This window comes from Dendrobium catenatum, unplaced genomic scaffold (assembly GCF_001605985.2).
Source record: "Dendrobium catenatum unplaced genomic scaffold, ASM160598v2 fragScaff_scaffold_615, whole genome shotgun sequence".
Classification (NCBI taxonomy): Eukaryota; Viridiplantae; Streptophyta; class Magnoliopsida; order Asparagales; family Orchidaceae; genus Dendrobium; species Dendrobium catenatum.
Window position 1 is genome coordinate 104595 of NW_021319077.1, and position 19228 is coordinate 123822.

A 19228-nucleotide genomic window follows, 5' to 3' on the forward strand; every position below is an offset into this window, starting at 1 on the left:
TGAAGCCACTGTCACTACTGTGTAGGGGTGTTGAAGGGGAATGAAGTGTGCATACTTGCTCAACCTGTTCACCCCCACCAAAATCACCGTGAACTCATCTGAACGGGGCAACCCATCTATAAAGTCCATAGAGATCTCCTCCCACACTCTTCCAGGTAGAGCTAACTGCTGTAGTAATCCTCCTAGTGACATAGCCAGGCACTTATTCCTTTGGCAGATCTCACACCTGGCTACCATTTTGTTTACATCTTTACGCATCCCCTTCCAGTACAGTTCCACAACTAGCCTCTTGTATGTCTTCTATACGTCGAAATGGCCCCCCACAGCACTTTCATGAAACTCCTAGGGTAAGTTTGGGATATGGATCAAGGTCAGAGGCATCACAAATCTCCCATGATATAGCAGTTTGTCTCCCTCCAATGAGTACCCTGGGTGGCTCCCTTCTTCTTTTAGTAAATCTGACTTGATCTTCTCCAAACCTTCATCTCTAGCACGTTCCTCTCTGATGGCCTCCCTGTCAAGCATCAAAGGAACGAATAGTGCCACTGTCTGCAGCTCCCCCATACATCTGGACAAGGCATGTGACGCCTTGTTCTCCACCTTTGGTCTATACTAGGGGTGTAAGTGAGCCGAGCCGGCTCGAGCTCGACTCGTTTATAGGCTCGCGAGTTTAGGGGCTCGGGAGCCGAGCTTATCGTTTCGTAAACGAGCTCGAGTTTGAGCTTGAGCTGGCTCGGCTCTTGAGCTCGTGAGCCGGCTCGAAAATAATATTTTGAGCTAAATTTTTTAAAAAAAAAAATTTTTGATGTCAGTTTTTTTCTACCAAAACGGGCAGCTTTATATAAAAATTCAAAAAATTTCAAAAAGTCTTCTCTCAAATGTCTATTCCAACAAATGCTAATAAATGCTGACAGTTTTTTCCCTTTCAAATAATATAATAAGAGGCATAATAAATGCCGCAGCAGCTTTTTTTTTCTCCCAATGCAATAGCTATTTTTTATTTGGAATGCGGTAGCTGTATAATACCATTGGTAAAACTGGGCGGGAAAACAAAAGGCCGGGCGGGAAAGCAAAACGAGCGGCTCGACGAGCAGCTCGATGGCTCGTTACAGTATTGCTAGTCGAGCTCGAGCTCGACTCGAGTTCGAGCTCGATATTCGGCTCACGAGTTGAGCTCGAACACCCCTTGACTTGAGCTCGACTCGACTCGTTTACACCCCTAGTCTATACTGAATCTCAAAGTCATACCCCAACAACTTGGACAGCCACCTTTGATGCTCCTTTGTCACCATCTGTTTTTCCAGAAAGTATTTCAGGCTCTGCTGATCTGTCCTGACAATAAAATGCCTTCCTAGTAGGTAGGGTCGCCACTTCTGGATGGCCAAAAAGATGACCATCAATTATCTCTCATAAATTGACTTTAGCCTTGCTCTAACAGTTAATACCTTGTTGAAATAGGTAATGGGCCTATGACTCTGCATAAGCACTGCAGCTAGCCCATATCCGGACGCATCCATCTCCACAATGAAGGTCTGAGTGAAATCTGACAAAGCTAGGACCGGTACAAAAGTCATCACATTCTTCAAGCTCTCAAATGCTGTTGTGGCTGCCTCCCCCCATAGGAACCCGTCCTTCTTCAACTGCTCCGTGAGTGGCCATACTATGGTGTTGTATCCCTTTACGAACCTCATGTAGTAACTTGTTAGTCCTAGAAATCCCCTCAGCTCCTTCAGATTTTTCAGCACTGGACACTTTAGCATTGCCTCAATTCTGGACTGATCTGCTGCCACCCCTTCTTTTGATACCACATGGCCCAAATACTCTACACTGGCTTGTGCAAAGCAGCATTTCTTCAAATTAGCCCTCAGCTGGTGCTCCTGCAGTACTTCTAATACCATTTTCAAATGCTCCCAGTGCTCCTCCTCAGTCCTGCTGTAGACCTGGATGTCGTCAAAGAATACCAATACAAATCGTCTGAGATAAGGTTTGAAAATCTTATTCATAAGGGCCTGGAAAGTAGCGGGAGCATTGGTGAGGCCAAAAGACATCACCAGTAATTCATAATGTCCTTCATGAGTTCTAAAGGCTGACTTGGGTACATCCTCCTTCATCCGGATCTGATGGTAACCTGATTTCAAGTCTATCTTGCTGAAGATCACCGTCCCACTCAATTCATCTAATAGCTCATCAATGATTGGTATAGGAAACTTGTCTGGTACAGTTTCCTTGTTGAGTGCTCTGTAGTCCACACAAAAATTTCAGCTGCCGTCCTTTTTCAACAACAGAACTGGACTAGAGAAGGGACTGATGCTGGGTCTGATGATTTCTTCCTCTAGCATCTCTCTAATCAACCTTTCGATTTCATCCTTCTAGAAGTGAGGGTAGCGATAAGGTCGTACACTGATGGGCGACACTCCCTCCCTCAACATGATGGCGTGCTCCTGCTCTATCTGCGGTGGCAATCCTTGAGGTGGCTGAAACACCTCTTGGAACTATTGAATCAACGGTTGAATGGAGAGGGGTATGTCTCCTCCCTCCTCCAATCTCGCTTCCTCCAAACTGTGCAGCTACACCAAATACCCTCCGCCCGCCAACTGAAGGTCCCTCACCATCGTTTTAAGAGAAACCAAGAATTTGGAGGGCCCCGCATCTCCCTTAATCACCACCTTCTTTCCATCCACCATCAACTCCATCGTGAGTGCTCCCCAATTCACTTTGGTGTCTCCAAAAGTTTGCAACCATTTCATCCCAAGGATGACGTCTGTACTCCCAAGCTCTAGTAGAAGAAAATCTTCCCTCACCTGTATCCTCTGGATTGTTAGTCGCACTCCTCTGCAAATCCCCTGACCTTTCTCCACCTTCCTCATACCCATCATCACCCCGTAGCAGCTGGTATCCACCAATCTCATTTTCAATTGGTCGACGACCTGGGTGGAAATGAAATTGTGAGTAGCCCCACTATCTATGAGCACCACCACCTCCCTGTCATCTATCTCCCCCTTCAGCTTCATGGTATGATTCGTGGTGAATCCTACCAATGAGTTCAGGGAAATCTCAGCCAGATCCAAGTATAGCTTCTCCTCCATCTCCTCCTCTGTGTCCTCCTCACCTCATCAGTTTCCTCGTCATCGCAGATAGTGAGAACCCGAAGAGTTCGATCCTTGCACTGATGCCCTAGCGTGTATTTTCATCGCATATGAAGCACAACCCATTAGCCCTCTTCTCCTGCATCTCTTTCTCCGTCAGCTGCTTGAAATTTCCCCCGCTTCCTCCTCTTGTCTTATCCTTGGTGGCTTCTCGACTCCCTCCTGTTGCGAGACCCTTAGGTGCTAGGTGAGTTGTCGTCATCATCTTGTAAGTCCCCCTATGCTGTTACTCATTGCCCCCCTTCCAAATTCCTCTGATTCTCCACCAGTTGGACTAACTTCATGGCCTCTCCCAAGTTACGAGGCATCAAAACCTTCACTGCTGCTCAAATCTCCGCCTTCAACCCCTTTATGAAATTTTCTTCAATACTATATCTGAGAGTTGCTCCACTCTGCTGGTTAGGTGCTCAAATCGCTCCCGGTAGTCTTCTATTGATTCCCCCGTGTCAAAGCAAAGAACTGCTCATAGAAATTTCCTCCTCAGTCGGTTTGGAAGCGTTCTATTATGAAGTCTTTGAATTCCTTCCAGTTCCTGATAGGCCTCCTCTGGTCTCTCCACTGAAACCACAACAAGGCTTTTCCTTCCAAACACAATCCCACTACTGTCAGCTTGTCCTCCTCTGTCAGCCCATTGACGGCGAAGTATCGCTCGACCTTGTAAATCCACCAATACACATCTTCTCCTTCGAATATGGGCATCTTCAACTTCCTCACCTTCTGGTCGCCACCATTTCCCCTGTTTCTCCCATAATTTCCCCTCCCAAGTGCTAGGTCCACCCCATGTTTCTCGATCTTCCCTTGCTCTGCCATAGCCTAGACCCCCTTCGAAATCCCCCATTCTGTCTTCAAAATCACCACCTCGGCGACCATAGTATCCTTCCTGGCGTTCCACATATCCACCCCCTCTTTCTTCCCTCTGGACAGCCTCCAGATGAGGTCTTCTTCTTTCTCATTCCATGATTTCCATCTCATCTTCCTCCCTACGAATTTCTGAATTCGTACTTTTTCCTTCCCCTCCTTTTGCCACGAAAGCCGCCGTTTGGTTTTGAACTTCTAACATCTTCTTCATCATGTCCCGGAGATCAACGACTTGTCCTTCCATGGAGGAAATTCTTTCCTCCACCGCCGTTTTGATTTGATTCATCTCTCCTTCAAGCCTTTCCTCCAGAGCATCCACCTTTTTGGCCGCTATCACAATCCAGAGTTTGTAAAATCACAAAATCTGGATTTGGAACTCCAAAAACAGCAATCTCCCTTCCTTCCAGACAAAAATTCACCTCTGAAATTTACTGAAAACAACCCTCCACCGGTCTCACGACTTGCTCTGATACCAATTTGATAGCCAATACTTGAGTTCTCAAGTAATCCTATCAGATCTACTTGAGTTCGCAGGCAAACCTAACCAAAATTCGGTAAAACAGTGAGAAAAACGTAGAAAACGTCATGGAAGAACAATCACACGGTAGCAATGTCTTATAGAAAGCAAAATGAAGCAAACATAAAGCAAGATACAAGAGATCCTCAATTCGAGAGGAGGATCGTCTCTCCCAAATCTCTAGACAAGAGATGTCTAGAGCCCAACAGCAAGAACCCTAATTTCCAATCAATCAAAACACATTTTCCCTAATCCCTTTCATCCCCTTTAATACAATATATTTCCTAATTTAATTTCCCTCCCAATCCCTAGCCGCCCCCTCCGTTTGAAAAATCAATTTGTTTGGAATAATGGGGCCCGCCCATTGGGCGGACAAACAGAGGCGGACCGGTTCACAAGACAGAGGCGGACCGGTTCCTTGTGAACCGGTCTAACACCTTGTTTTTCTAATGATATGTATATCAAATTTAGTCAAATATCACTGTGTAAGACATGCATAATATATATGAAGGTAGTAGTTCTAAGGCCTGCTCATGAAAATGCGATTATTTGTTTTATCAGCAGCTGCACTGACATAAGCAGCAACGCGTTTTCAAACGCTCGTTTTCATTCAGTGACTATTGTAAGAAATTCTTGAAAAACAACTAGTGTAAGAAATTGTGGAGGGGAAAAGATGGAGGAACTCCATATTCATAAAGTTGAATATATAGAGAGTACTCAATTGGCCTCATAGTTTATATTTATTCAATCATCAATAGTCAATCATACAAGCTATCATTCTCTATTTATATAAATAGGGTTAGAAAAATAAGATCTTTAAGAGGATTATTAAAACTAATAAGATAAATGAGATAAAAAAACAGAGATTCAACAAAAAAATAATGATGGGCCTAAAAACGCATGAAAACATATTCAGCCTAGCTCTTTTATAACTCGATTTGATTCCTTTTGTTTGGCCTATGAAAATTTAGGTCTTCTTAGGCTAAACAAACTGAACTATACTATATCAAAAATTTGATGTATTTACCTTAACATTGTAACTCTATCAAACGCATTACTGCCTTAGAAAAACCACTCAATCTAACCCATCTGCACTTAAATCAACTAAACCATATCTGGTTGGGTTAGAATTTGTTTCTAACCAAACCAAACCCATTCAATTTGTGACACGTACACTTTGCACATAACATTCTCTCTCTCTCTCTCTCTCTCTCTCTCTCTCTCTCTCTCTCTCTCTCTCTCTTCTCTCTCTCTCTCTCTCTCTTCTTTATTTTTAGCACATAACATTCTCAATCTTCATTAAGAAACAAGAAATATTATTATTTCTATACGAATATTACCAGCATGCTTTGTGGTTTGATCATATATTTAGCTTTGCTGACATCTGTCCTTTATGTTGATTCCAGCATCTTGCTATGCCTTGGCTCACCATCCTATCAACCATGATATACTCTGACTCGAGTTAGATGACAGGCATCACTTATGATCTCTAAACAGTTGGAATTCTGTGCTAGCTTCCCTTTTTTAATAAACATTCTTTAATGTTTCAAAGCATGTAAAAAATAACAATACTTCTGATCAGAATCATCAAACTTCTGTAGGATTTTTAGATTTGACCTGATGTTTGAAGCCTTTGCTCATTTAGCTTTCAGTTATATCCCTTCTTTTTTTATTTTTAGCAAATTATATTGACATTTATTTGGAGGCTAATCAAGATGTTTTGGAAAGCCGGGCTTTATTTTCATGCTGTTGTCTCCATCTTTTCTATTATTATGTTCTTGTTCGTTCCACTTCAGTTTTAGGTTCCTGCTGGCAATTAGAATTTCTACTTGAATTTTGACTACTTTATGATGGTTTTAGTTTGCTGATATGGTTATCCTTTTTATGGTCTTGATTGTCTTACAGGTCAGAACTAAAACGATTGAACTTTTATGGATTTTATGCTATGCTTTTAGAGAAGGGAGATGAGCTGATATCTGTGGCCACATTCAGGTTTTGTTTGGTTTATTGGATTAATTTTCTTAGTTGTAGGGCCTAATACCTTTTTAAACTTATGTTTGTCTTTATTGCTGAGCTATTTATCCATGCGTGCAATTCTGTTACTTAGGATCTATGGTGGAAAGGTAGCTGAAATGCCACTTGTTGGCACTCGTATTAAATATCGTCGACAAGGAATGTGCCGTCTTCTATTAGGTGAAATTGAGAAGGTTTGTTTTAGCCCTGCTTTATGAATTTTGCTCATAGTTGAGAAACAAGTGCATTGAGAAAATTTAACCAAGCGCATCAATTTATACAAAGTGAGGATTAGAAAAATTCTTTCCAAAATTGCTATTAGTTACCTTTGTTGTTCTTTTTTAGACATCTTTATAGGGTTGTTGCTGTCAAGTAGAGAGCTTTATGTTATTTTCCTTTTGGTTCTGCTCTATAAACTGGGTCTCCTCACATCTAAACCCCTCCTGGACAGGCCAATTTTTTACTGCAGCCGTTCAAAGATTCTCTCAAAGTGTTTATTAATCTCTTATTCTCCCTCACATTTTGACGCTACGTTAAAGTACATATGTTGAATAAATTATTGCCAAACTATAATTTTCTTTGTTCGAATGTATGAATAGTGTACTTTCAATTCCTTCACAAGAGCCGCATTTTGGGTGGAGGTAAGTGAATGCTGAACCCCAAAACTTTGCGTTGATTAGCTTTGGGGTGTTTTGGAAAGTCTATGAGAGCCTCTTTGTAAAGACTAACATTGCTTTATCTTAAAGTTTCTTAAATGGTAGAACACATAGAAGGGGCATCCCTGCAAGAAATGTAGCAGATGCTATGAAACTCTCATGAAACACACCTAATTTTGTCGGGTTACATAATCCACATGTGATAACGGTCTTTGGACACTAATGCTAATATTGCAAGGATCTTTTTCAGCTATCAGACTTTCAAATTTAAAAAAGAATACTTGGATGGAAAATGTAATTTCAAATTTTGTAGTACAGTGGGAATTATTTGGACAAATGGAATGCTAGGATATATTGGAGGGAATTGATTTTATGCATGCGCAAGTGCATTAATTTCTAATTTTCAATGATGAACATCATAATCATCAAAGTTATCATTTATATTTATCTTAATTTCAGAGTTGTTTTATTCATTTATGTATCATATAGAATGTTGTATGTAATTCTTAGACTTTTTTTAATGTTCTGGGTGTGCTTTACAGATACTAAATGATGTTTTCATTCATTAAATGACTGATGCATCTGCAATTTGTGAGATCTCAGCTGTTAAACTGCTAACCCTAACCCCACCCCTCTTTATGATCCAGCTACTTGTTTCAGTTGGAGTGGAAAGATTTCTACTACCGGCGGTGCCTCAGCTTCTTGAAACATGGACTTCTTCATTTGGATTTGATAAAATGAGCAACACTGATAGGTTGAATCTTTTGGACTACTCTGTTCTGAATTTTGAGGACACTACAATGTGCCAAAAAGTCTTGAGGGTAGCGCCAATGGCTGACTCTAAACCAATAGGTATTCATGTCAAAATACAAGCCTTTCTATTTTAGTTCTTTTTTTTTCATTTTTTCCATCAATACTTGGCAAGCTTTATTTTTTTGCGTTCATGTTCCATCTTCACTGGTGCAAATCATTTTGAATTACCTCTATTTTAAGTCAAATATTAACAAGAAAATTTATTACCAACTAGTAAGCAATAGTGCAGGCACACGTGATGTGATAGGCAGTGCACAATAATAATTCATCGTTCAACAACCTTCTTAATTGGCTCGAAAGGATTAGAGCACGTGCATGTTGTGCTCTACAAAACAATGATGTAGTTCGCATTTACTGTTTTGACTATGCGTCACGGTGTAGCCTTGTTTCTTTATGGAGAGATTCACTACATTATACCTCCACACACCACTTAAAGTTCTTGCTTTTGTGATTTCAGCAATACTGGTTTAAGCAGACGTAGGCTTCTGATTTATTTTTGTCTTGAGCAGCCAACAACCTACTTTGACACCAATTTGAAAGGAATAGACATTGGACATATTTTTTAAACTATCACGACTTCCATAAAATTTGAAATACAATAAAATAAAAAAGAGTGATTTAGCTCTGCTTTAGGGGATGTTTGGTTTGAGGTAAAGGGAGTGCAAAGTAAATCAAATTCATGGTGTTTAACTTTTTAGTCTTCTGGTTTGTCACAAAGTAAAGTAAATCCGAATATATTCGAAACTCTCCGTTGTAGCTTATTTTACACGTAAAGTAAAACCGTGCAAATTCAAGCAAAAAAGGATTTCACACGGGCGAGAGAGAAGCCTGCAGGAGCCCATCGTCGTTTCTTCCTCCATTGTCATTTTGAAAACTTTTCATCTTCTCTATTTCGTCATGCCTGCAAATTTGCATTTGTTCAATCTGACTCTTTAGCAAGAGATAGTGTTTTCTACTTACAGAATCTCATAGTACCCATCTTCTTCAAAGTTAAGTCCATTATTACGAAAAAGTGCTTATACTTTCAGTTGGCATTCACAAACTTCGAATTAGATGGTAAATAATATACTTGAATGACCCGAGTAAATTTAGAAAAGCTTACCCCTTAACTAGTAAGATTACTTGGATTTCTACTCTATAGAGCAAAGTTAAAATGAGCCCAAGGGAGTTGATATAGCACATCAATTAGATTAAAAAAATGAAATTAAAAGTTCAATTACAAAGTACAAACAAGAGCCTAAGAAGGTGCTAAAGCAAAAGCTCAATCAAGAAAAAATAATTAAGTTAGAGTTTTAATATTTAAATTTTAAATTTAACATCTAGAAGGTTTGGCATTTCATCTTAAGGGACATGTATGGGTCAACAATTTAATGGAGATAAGAAAAATAATGATGGTGGTTGGCCACCTATATCCTTTTTCCCAAAAAAAATTCTCTTAATTTTGAATTATGGAAGTCAATTTAACATATAAATGGTGCTCTATTATGTAAAAGAAATTTCAGCATTTAAATAATAAGAAAATTTTGGAAGAAAATATTATATTTTTCTTAATGCTTGGTAGCCTACTTTGATGGGATTGATTAGTTTTTATGTTTATTGTTACTCTTCTGAATAATTTTTTTAAATAGTGTTGGGGGTATTAGATAGCCCAAAAGGCATCATCATCCACTCATATAATGCATCTCATGTTTTGTAAGCCATCTTCCCTTCATCCCCTGACTTTATTTCAATTTGGTGATATTCACTTTGTAAATTGATTTTGAAACAAAAAAGACACCCCATTTAATTGATCAAATAAATCATCTAATCAAGGGATTAGAAATTTGTATTTTATTGTGATCTCATTAACAGCTCAACTATCCATACATATATGACATGTGTCATCTTTCTTTCAAACTAATAAAGCAGGAGCTGCGTAATTTTTCATACAATTGTTCTAATCCAATAGGTTGGCCGATGAGGAATAACGACCCCAATTAAAAAGTCAAATCATATGGTGGACATCAGGAGGTAGTTCTAGGGGTAATTATGTGGGGAACACATCCTACAAATTATTATAACAAAGTTTGAACTACTTTTAGGATAGGTTCTTTTTCTTTATTTCCTTCCATAATGGTAAGGACATAAATAGAATGAGCTTCTTGCATTGCTTTTAGGAACCATAGATCTAGAAGTTATGATATCAATTCCTGTCTTCTCTTTAGTGCCATCTGTCATTGTCATTAAAAACCATCTTTTCCTTTCTTACTCTATTGTACAAGTGTTTAAAAAAAACGAAATAAAAGAGATTCTCAATCATGAATTTCATGCGTTGCTAATCTAGTTTGTAAATTTTGAATTTCATGGCATAATTCCTCCATAGCTAATTCTTAATTTTGGTGGGGCTGATTTCTCTTAGGCAGCGACGACATCCTACCAAAAATTAACACCAAACTAAAAGGAATTGGCAAGTTTGGGCATATTTCTTTAACTATCACCACTTCCACAATATTTGAAATGCAACAAAATAAAGAACAATGCAGCCCAGCTATAATGTAGTCACCAACAAATCTAGATTTCATTAAAAATATTAATTAAAACACAAAGTAGACTCTTAACAAGGCACCGACTCACTAATGCGTGCAAGAAACAAAAGAAAACCCAACAATATTCTCATAAATCAGCTGGTCAGAAATCAAAGGATCATCAACCCATGCTACAGTCGCCGAAACATGTATTTTAGATTTTTACAATAGTGAGCTTTTCCTTTGACTAAAAGGTGCACCGTTTGACCCTAGAATGTTTTCTTGTTTTCAAGAATCCTTCACGTGCAAGAAATACCAAGGGCACAAGTAGATGGTTGTATTAAAGGAAAGGAAATTGCTGTAGGTATGATTCTGAGAAAGCTAGTGGCTCTCCCCTGTTAGCTGGTAGGCTGGGGAGCTCGATAACGTCACTTTTGACTGTGGGGTCCAAGATATTGCCTCTGCGGGTCTTTTCTATACTTGGTTCAATCAATAGATAGACCAACCCATCCATATAAAGCTTGACAGGGTCCTTGTCAATACGGGTTTACTTGATGCCCTTCCCCAAGCTTTTTACAAAGTCGTTACTGCAGTGTGTTCTGACCACTCACCTTTGGTTTTTCATGCTTCCTCCCCCAGCAACATCCTATGCTGCTTCCTCTTCAAGAACTATTGGGTTCATATGAATGGGTTCTGGGAGGTCCAAACTTCCTTTTCGTGGCCTGCTCCTTGCACCCCTGTTACCTCCTTCTATAGCTGTCTCCAAAGTCTCAAAAGGAAGCTGAAAGGTAATGCCTGGGCATCACCAAATTTTCTTGCTACTTCCATCTTGGAATTAAAAAAATAAGCATCATCTTTGTCTCTCTGAACTTCAAAATTCACCTTTGGATCTTCATTTAAACCACAACTTGAAGCTTATCAAGGATCAATTGGATGTTATGGAAGCCTCCTGGGTCTCTTAGATTTCTCAAAGAGCAAAAGCTTATTGACTCACCAAGGAGGAAGATGACTTTGGTTTCCTATATGCCAAAATCCATGCTAGGAATAACAAGAACTACTGAAGGGAAATCTCTACCCCTTGGGTCATTTCACTTCTCACCATGACATTGTTGCCGGCATTATTCAACATTTCAAGGTCCTTTACAACTCTCCTAAGCCTCCCAATGCAACTAACTTTTGGCTCCTTTCTCTAATGAGGAAATCAAGGCTGATGTCTTTGATGACCAAAGAAACTCAGCTCCTGGCCCATATGGTTTCACCTTTGCTTTTTATAAGCTCACATGGCACATTATTGGTACAGGTTTGTAATGTTGTAAGGAGTTTTTACGGTATCGGTTACTTGCTTAAAGGTGTGAAAGCTTTTTCCATCACCTTGATCCCTAAGGGCTCTCATGCCACAAATATTTCTGACTTCAGACCCATCTCCCTCTGCAATGTGTTCTATAAAATTGTGGCTAAGCTCCTTGCCAGCAGGCTTAAATTGGTTTTGCCTTATATTATTCACGATAGTCAAGCTAACTTCATCAAGGGCAGATGTTCTACTGATAACATCTTATTGACTTCTAAGGTGATGATGGACTTTTCTTCCTCACATAACTTTTTTTGTGCTAAACTTAATATTATGAAAGATTTTGGTTCGGTGTCTCATTACTTTCTGCTTTGCAGGATGCGGCAAAAAGGTTTTCCTGACAAGTTTATTAATTGGGATAAGGGCTGCATTTTAATGTTTATTTTTCAATTGCTTAAACGGCTCCCTTGAGGGCTTCTTCAACTCCTCTTCCAGGCTTCGCCAAGGGTGCCCCTTATCACCTCTTATTTTCTGCATTGTGATTGATGGACTCTCTTGCTGCCTATTTCCTAACCCTTCTCCTCCTATTCCAGGCATTAATCGTTTTGGGGTTAATCTTAATCATTTGTTGTATGCAAATGATCTACTTGTGTTTGGTGTTGTCACTCCCTCTATTGCTACTGCCTTAAAAGGATGCTTTATCCCTGTTTGTTGGAGCATCTGACCTTTTCATTTATCCCAACAAAAGCTCTATTTTGTTCTCCAAAAATGCCACCTCCACTGAGGCAATTTGTGATATTTAATGTGGACTCCTACCTTAAATGATCTTGGGATCTTTAATGTGGACTCCTACCTTAAATACCTGGGGCTTCCCATCTCCCCTTCTAGACAGAATTATACTCACTTCCAACCACTACTGAGTAAAATCTTTACTCTACTTGATGGTTGGAAAATCAAATTTCTTTCTTTTGCAAGTAGGGTCCAATCCATCAAGTTCACCATTGCTAACACAATTGCCTACTGGATAAGGGGCTCCATCATACCCATGACATGTCATAAAATCATCTCCAAATTATGCTCTAGGTTTTTATATCATGGCTGCATTAGTAAGAGGAAACTTCATGTGATTGCTTGGAATGATACATCCCTTCCAAAGCAGTTGGGAGGCTTAGGAATTCCCTCTATTGAGGCTCTATATCATGCCACTATCTGCTCCATCTGGCGTATCTACAATAATAAATCCAATGTCAGCACTTGGTTTAGGTCCAAATACACCTTTTGGAAACAAACCCCTGCCTCAGCTTCAAAATTATGGAAATTTGCCTATTTCTTTTGTTGTTTCCTCTCAATGCAATTTGTCAATGGCCTGGGATCCGATGTGCAATGGTAACTCTTTAGCTTATCTCAATCCCTTGGTCAGTTTTGAGTTCCCCCATGTCAATGGTTATATTGTTAACAATCAATGGGTGCTTCCTGCTTCTTGGCCTGAGTCTTTTTGGTTTGCTATCCTTGGTATTCCTATTATTGAGCAACCGGCTATGTCATGGGATGGCTCACACAATCTCTCCTTCAAGAATTTTTTTACTCAGTTCCTTAGCAATTCGAAGGAGGTCAGTTGGCATAAATTTATCTGGCATAAGCACCATGCCCGTAAATACTCTTGCTATGCTCGGATGGCTATAATTGAGGAGTTAAAATGTGCGGATTTGCTTATTAAGAGATCTATTCCTAACCCATCCTGCCCCTTTTGCGAAATCGCTCAGGAAACTCATAAGCATTTTTTTAATTGTGATTACTCTTTCTTGGTAATCACCTCTATTCTACATTTTTTAGGCCAAATCTACAGCAAGTTTATGAATTCGTTGACTGCTTGCAGCAGTTCAGTAGTGGGGAAAAATTTTTTGCTATCTTGTTACTTGCACTGATTATCATTTATGAAAGGAACAGAATCTTCGTCTTTTTTCTAATCACTGGAACAACCCCACTTGGCCTCTCTTGTTTATTAAGAATGCTATTTTTCACAAAGTTAGGATATGGAATTGTTTTCACAAGCGATGAGGACATCAATACATGGAAAGTCTACTAGAGGCGTGGTCATCAATCTACGGCCACCATTACATCGCGCTACTTTTGATTTTCATATTTATGATTGATGTATTATTTTTATTTTATGAAGTTTATTATGCTTTTTCCTTTTTTGTCCTTAAGGGCTTAGGTATGTGTAGGCCCTAGGGGCATGGTTGTACTTTTTATTTTCTCATTGTATGGGCTATTTAAAGCCTCCCTCTTCTTCTTTGAGGAGTAATGAATGAATCATAAGAAAATTCCTGCACATGTATTCTTTGGAGAGTTGTGAGAGTTTTAGGAGAGAGCTTTGGAGAAATTCCTAGGGAGGGAAATCGGATCATCCACCAATCTTGGAGATGGTCGGGTTCGTGGTTCTTCTTCCTTTACCTTTCTTTCGTTCCTTTTCCTTTCCCTTCCTCTTTCCCCATTAAGCCACCAACATCCCCATCCAATCCCCAGCCTCCTACCCGCCGGATTCCCTAACCATAATCCACCTTGTTGCCGACCAACTCTCACCACCAAACCATTCAACCCACAAACCCTAAACCAAACTCTATTCCAAACTGTCAGCCGCCACTTTGCCTTCCCCTCCCTCATCAATTGCCATTACACATTTCCTAAATTAGCTCTACATTTTAGGTAACTCAAATAATTACAAATTCAAATCTATTTGAATTTGAAATTATTACCTAAAATATAAATCCTATTTTAGGAAAGTTTCCAAATTACTTCCTCTTTGAATTTTAAATTAAATTGGCATGAGATATTTCTTCCCAAATTTAATTCCTTAAATCAAGAAGGCATTAAATACTTCCATAAACTCTCCCTTGCCCGCTCTCTCTCCCCCCTCCATTGATCTTATAGCCCCTCCTGGCTCTAGTAATAGTAAATAGATCTATTTTAATGTGTTCTAACGTTCCAAATGAGATGGTAAACCGCTAAAAATTTAATAGTCGAAAAACCGCCAGAAAATTAACCGACTAAAAAAATCGTCGGAAAACTGCTGAAAAATTTTGTTAGTAATGGATGACTTTCCAATAATGATTCCCGCCCCCCCCCCCCCCCCCCCCCCCCCCCCCCAAATACCGCTGGCTCCTTTCCCATCTACCTTCCTTTTTCTCCCAAGACTCCTCTTAGGAAAGAATTGGAAGCTTTTCTAATTTAGATCATCTTAACTTTGGAAAGAATTCAACTTTCAAATTCCAATTAAATTGAATTTGAAATCTTTTCTTAAAGAAATTGATTTATTTTTGGAAACTCTCAAATCCACTCAAAAATTGATTAGAGATTTCTCTCTCATTCTCTTTCCCCTTTTAGCAACCCAAGTTTGGAAGGAATCATAAATTCCCCAATTAACTCCCCATGCATGCACCCCCCCCAAAATCCTCAAATCAAGCTCTCTCTAATCAATCCCAAATCCGGCCAGCCCTTCCCAAGCCGTCCCTGACGTTACCCTTCCGTTTTGGAATTTTTGGCTTGCTGTCTACACAAATCAGAAGAACCATCCAGATGTCCTGCACTATTGGAGTTTCTGAACTAGCATCTAAAAGTTCCCAGCATCATTTAGCACCATTCAAGGTCTTTATAAGCACTAGAAGTTGCTGTCCAGCTTTTCCCAAGAGGCAAAACTGCTGTAATATTGCTGTCCAGAATTTCTGGACAGTGTCGGGAAGCTGTCCCGCTACTCAGAGATCACCGTGTGCTGCCCGGAAGGTTCAGGTTGCTGCCTAAACATGCCAGCCGAGATTAGTTTGCTGTCCACCATCCCGAGATCATCAAATTGTTGTCCTAAGGCGGCTAGGAGTTGAGAACTGCTGTCTACTACCTCTCAAGTGCATAAACCCAACACCGGAGCTTTGTTTTGTCTTGTTTATTTGGGTGATCTTCTCTCCTTCTCTTTTATCTTTTAATCGCTCTCAATTGTAGCTCTAATTGAATCATGGAAAGTTGTGTTAACTCTTCCCATTAAAGTCTAGTATTTATTAGGAATTGTGTGAGAGACCTTTCATAGCACTACTCTTGTTGTTAGAGTAGGGATTGCTTGTTGAAACTCATCTCATTGGCAATGTCAAGAGTAATTGATTATTATGTGGTTTTTATTTTTTACGAGTAACTTGGCCTAAGCTTGTGTTTACCGCTCATTGGTTTTATTTCATTGTTTAATTATCATAAAGCTTTAATTAATTATCTCTTACTCAATAAGCGTGCAAAATCCTTATCGAAATCAAATTTTCATATGTCCTGCATCACAAGCTCAAAGTTTGGTTTACTGTGCTCATTTGATTCTTGTTGAGCTCTGTTTTTTTGTTCGGTCTGATGGTTTCTCACTAGCTCAAGAACGGTTTTTGTGCTCACTTGATATTTGTCAGGCTATGTTTTGGTGTGGTATTTGGTTTTGGTCGATGATGAATGGGCGAACTTGTACACTATTATAGGGTTGTTTGTGGACATTCGCTACTTTCTGGTTTTGGAGGGCTTGCTCATATCAGATGTTTTATTCGGTTGCTTTCAGTTATGGCCCTTGAAGCAACCGGCTCGTTCTTGGATGGCCTTTGTGGCAGACTGGGTTAGTTCGCAATTATCGTGCGCTCTCATCTGGTTGCGACAATTTTTCGTCTTCCAACCTGATTTTCTGGTGATGCTTGGGGAGTTGGTCCCATCCTGAGACCCCTTTTGACTTTCATCCTTGTTTTGTTTTTGTTTTGGCTCTCTTTCTTACCTTATAGATCTTCTTTGTAACTTGTAATTTAAAATTTCTGAAATTGACAAAAGGGGAACAGAGAACCTGATTATGATTAGAAGATAATGCTGGTTGTAGGTCTAGCTAGAGACAATTTGCCGGTCCGAAATAGGCCCTAGCTTACTTTGCATATTCTCTGCATCAGGTGGCAGAGTCCTATGGGTCTAAGGCCACCGGTGATTTACTGAAATTTACCAAACTTTCTCCTGAACTTTGGTGCCTAACAGCAGCTTTCGTGTTGATCAAGAACCCTCTAGAAAGCTGACCAAGAACCTTTCTTAGACCAGCTACCCAAAAACCTCTAGAAATTGAAAGTGTCTTGGCTCAAGGACAAGGCATGGTGGCTGCTGCCGGTGGGAACCTTCCTAGCTACCATTTGAGGCCAAAGTTTGCAGGGAAGGATAGAGTAATGGTGGTTAATGATGGTAGGGTCCCCTACCCTACTACAACCCCTCTTCTCTTCACCTCTCTAAATTTAGGGGAAATCTATGATAGGAAATACTTGAGTTCACAAGCAAACCTAACAATAATTGGTGAAAACAGCGAGTAAACTTCAAGATCTCCAATGAAAACAATCCAAAAAATAGTTGATTGTATTATAGGAGTCAAACCAAAAACAAGAACATGTAAAGATACAATTGATCCTCAAATTGAGAGGAGGTTTGTTCTCTCCCAATCTCTAGACGATGAATCTAGAGCCCAAGACCACAAAGAGAACTTCAAGAGAAAACAATAATCATGCATGCCCTAACCCTCACATCTCATGCCTATTTAAAACCTTAATTTTCTAATTAAAAATTCCCTCCCATGCCTTAGCCGCCCTTCCTCTTGCTAAATTTAGATCAATTCAAATAGTGGGCCCCATGGCTTTGGGCGGCAACCATAGAGGAGGCATGGGCCTCATTGCTTGGGCGGCAACAATAGAGGCGGCGGCATTAATCCGCCTCTTATAGACCCGAACCAGCCCTTGCTTGGCCGGCAACAATAGAGGCGGCGGCATTAATCCGCCTCCTGTAAACCCGAACCAGCCCTTGCTAGGCCGGTTGGGTCGGTTCCACCTGAACCGTCCTAACAATCTACTCCAAGGACAGGATTTCCCTCCTCTCCCAGGATAACCTGAAAATTAATTCTCCAGATAAACTTAGCCTGAGATATTTATAGGAAAGCCGCAAGGCAAAGAATAATAATTATTAAGATACTCGTACAGAAGAAAGGCTAGGAAAGAATAAAAGCGAAAAAGAAAAGAAAGAAAAAAAAAAAAGCTAAACAGAAAATAAGGAAGTTAATAGCTAATGAATCATGTCATACTTTCACTTAGTTTCAAGCCCTGCAATTCTTGGCTTTGTAATGACAAAGTGGAATTGCATAAAAGAGAATGGCTTATTTGGAAAACCAAGAAAGCCCAGTGGCAGAGGTTCTTCTATCTACTAACCCTCTTTTTGGTTTGCAAATTCTTTTCAGATAATTGCAACAGCAACATCAACAATACAGATTCCGACAATCACGAACAAGCTCGCAAGGTTGTTTTAGCATTACCGTGTTTTGTCAACAAGTACAGTCCTTTGCCTACTGCAACTAGAACTCATTGAACAGACAAAGCCAACAAACTTCCTGTGCAAATTCCTGAACCAAACTGCAGTAGAATGTGTAAGCATTTTTTATTTTCTTCTAACTGCTCTTACATAAATTTAGAGCATTAGTAATTATATTATTAATGCTGTTTTTGAACTTCCCTAACATGTAGATTTCGAATAATAAGCCGATGAGGTAATGCTACAGCATGTTCTTGGATCTGGAATTGGGCTAGCACTTCAAGCTCTCTACAAGCAGAATATATCAGTTCAAAGGCATCTATTTCAGGTCAAAAGTGATTATTTTTTTATTGGTGCTGAGTGATGAAGTGAGGATGCTTTGTTTTAGAAAAAAGATGATTTTGTACAGTTTGAGAGAACTCTTAGATTAGGTTGTTTATATTGTTTGGCATGCTTTTTATTCCTTTGGTTCATTCCTGTACCAATGTGGTGGAATGTAAATTTTGGTAGGAAGGGTACTTTTTTACTGCTTTCAAGATGTAGGCGGCTTTAGCATGAGGAGTCATATTTGTCACCTTGTTAACTGAAATTTTCATTGGGGGTTCATTTCTGCTCTAAGTTCTAGTATTTTTTTTTTCTTTTTCATTACTGTTTTCGCTTCTGTGCAGTTCCCTATTATGAGTTTATTTGAAATTCTGGTCGCCTAATGTGAGATTGCTGATAATAATTCAATTTTAGGTTATCTCAGTAGCTTATTAACTGTTGTTTAAGGATGCAGTTTATTATTCGGAGAGACTAATTAGAATGTGTCATGTCAACAGTATAGAGCTACGAACGGAACCTGGTACCTAGTAAGGGTGACATGGTGCATTCTGATTGGTCTTTGAATGATGTTCGTTGTCTGCACTGAATAATTTCTCATAAACATCTTCATGAGCACCTAAACCCTAAAAGTCAGCTCGTTTGATATCCGAGATAAGCTTAGCATTTTTTTTTTAATTTGTTTTAATGGGTCGAACATTAATAAAAAGTAAGCACAATTATGTTGAGATTTAGGTTTTGTTTGGGGTAGCTTTTTATCATAATTTTTTAAT

The 19228-nt window shown here is 39.5% G+C and overlaps 1 protein-coding gene across 1 annotated transcript in view; it reads left to right on the top strand.

The window, feature by feature from the left end:
- Nucleotides 1-18752, top strand: part of LOC110107923 — a 72130-nt gene extending 53378 nt beyond the window's left edge. The window contains exons 6-10 of the mRNA XM_020838371.2: nucleotides 6427-6513; nucleotides 6629-6728; nucleotides 7838-8042; nucleotides 18064-18249; nucleotides 18347-18752. Coding sequence (XP_020694030.1) covers nucleotides 6427-6513; nucleotides 6629-6728; nucleotides 7838-8042; nucleotides 18064-18191 — 520 coding nt within the window. The 3' untranslated portion in view covers nucleotides 18192-18249; nucleotides 18347-18752. The remainder of the gene's footprint in view (nucleotides 1-6426; nucleotides 6514-6628; nucleotides 6729-7837; nucleotides 8043-18063; nucleotides 18250-18346) is intronic.
- Nucleotides 18753-19228: the final 476 nt, after the last annotated feature.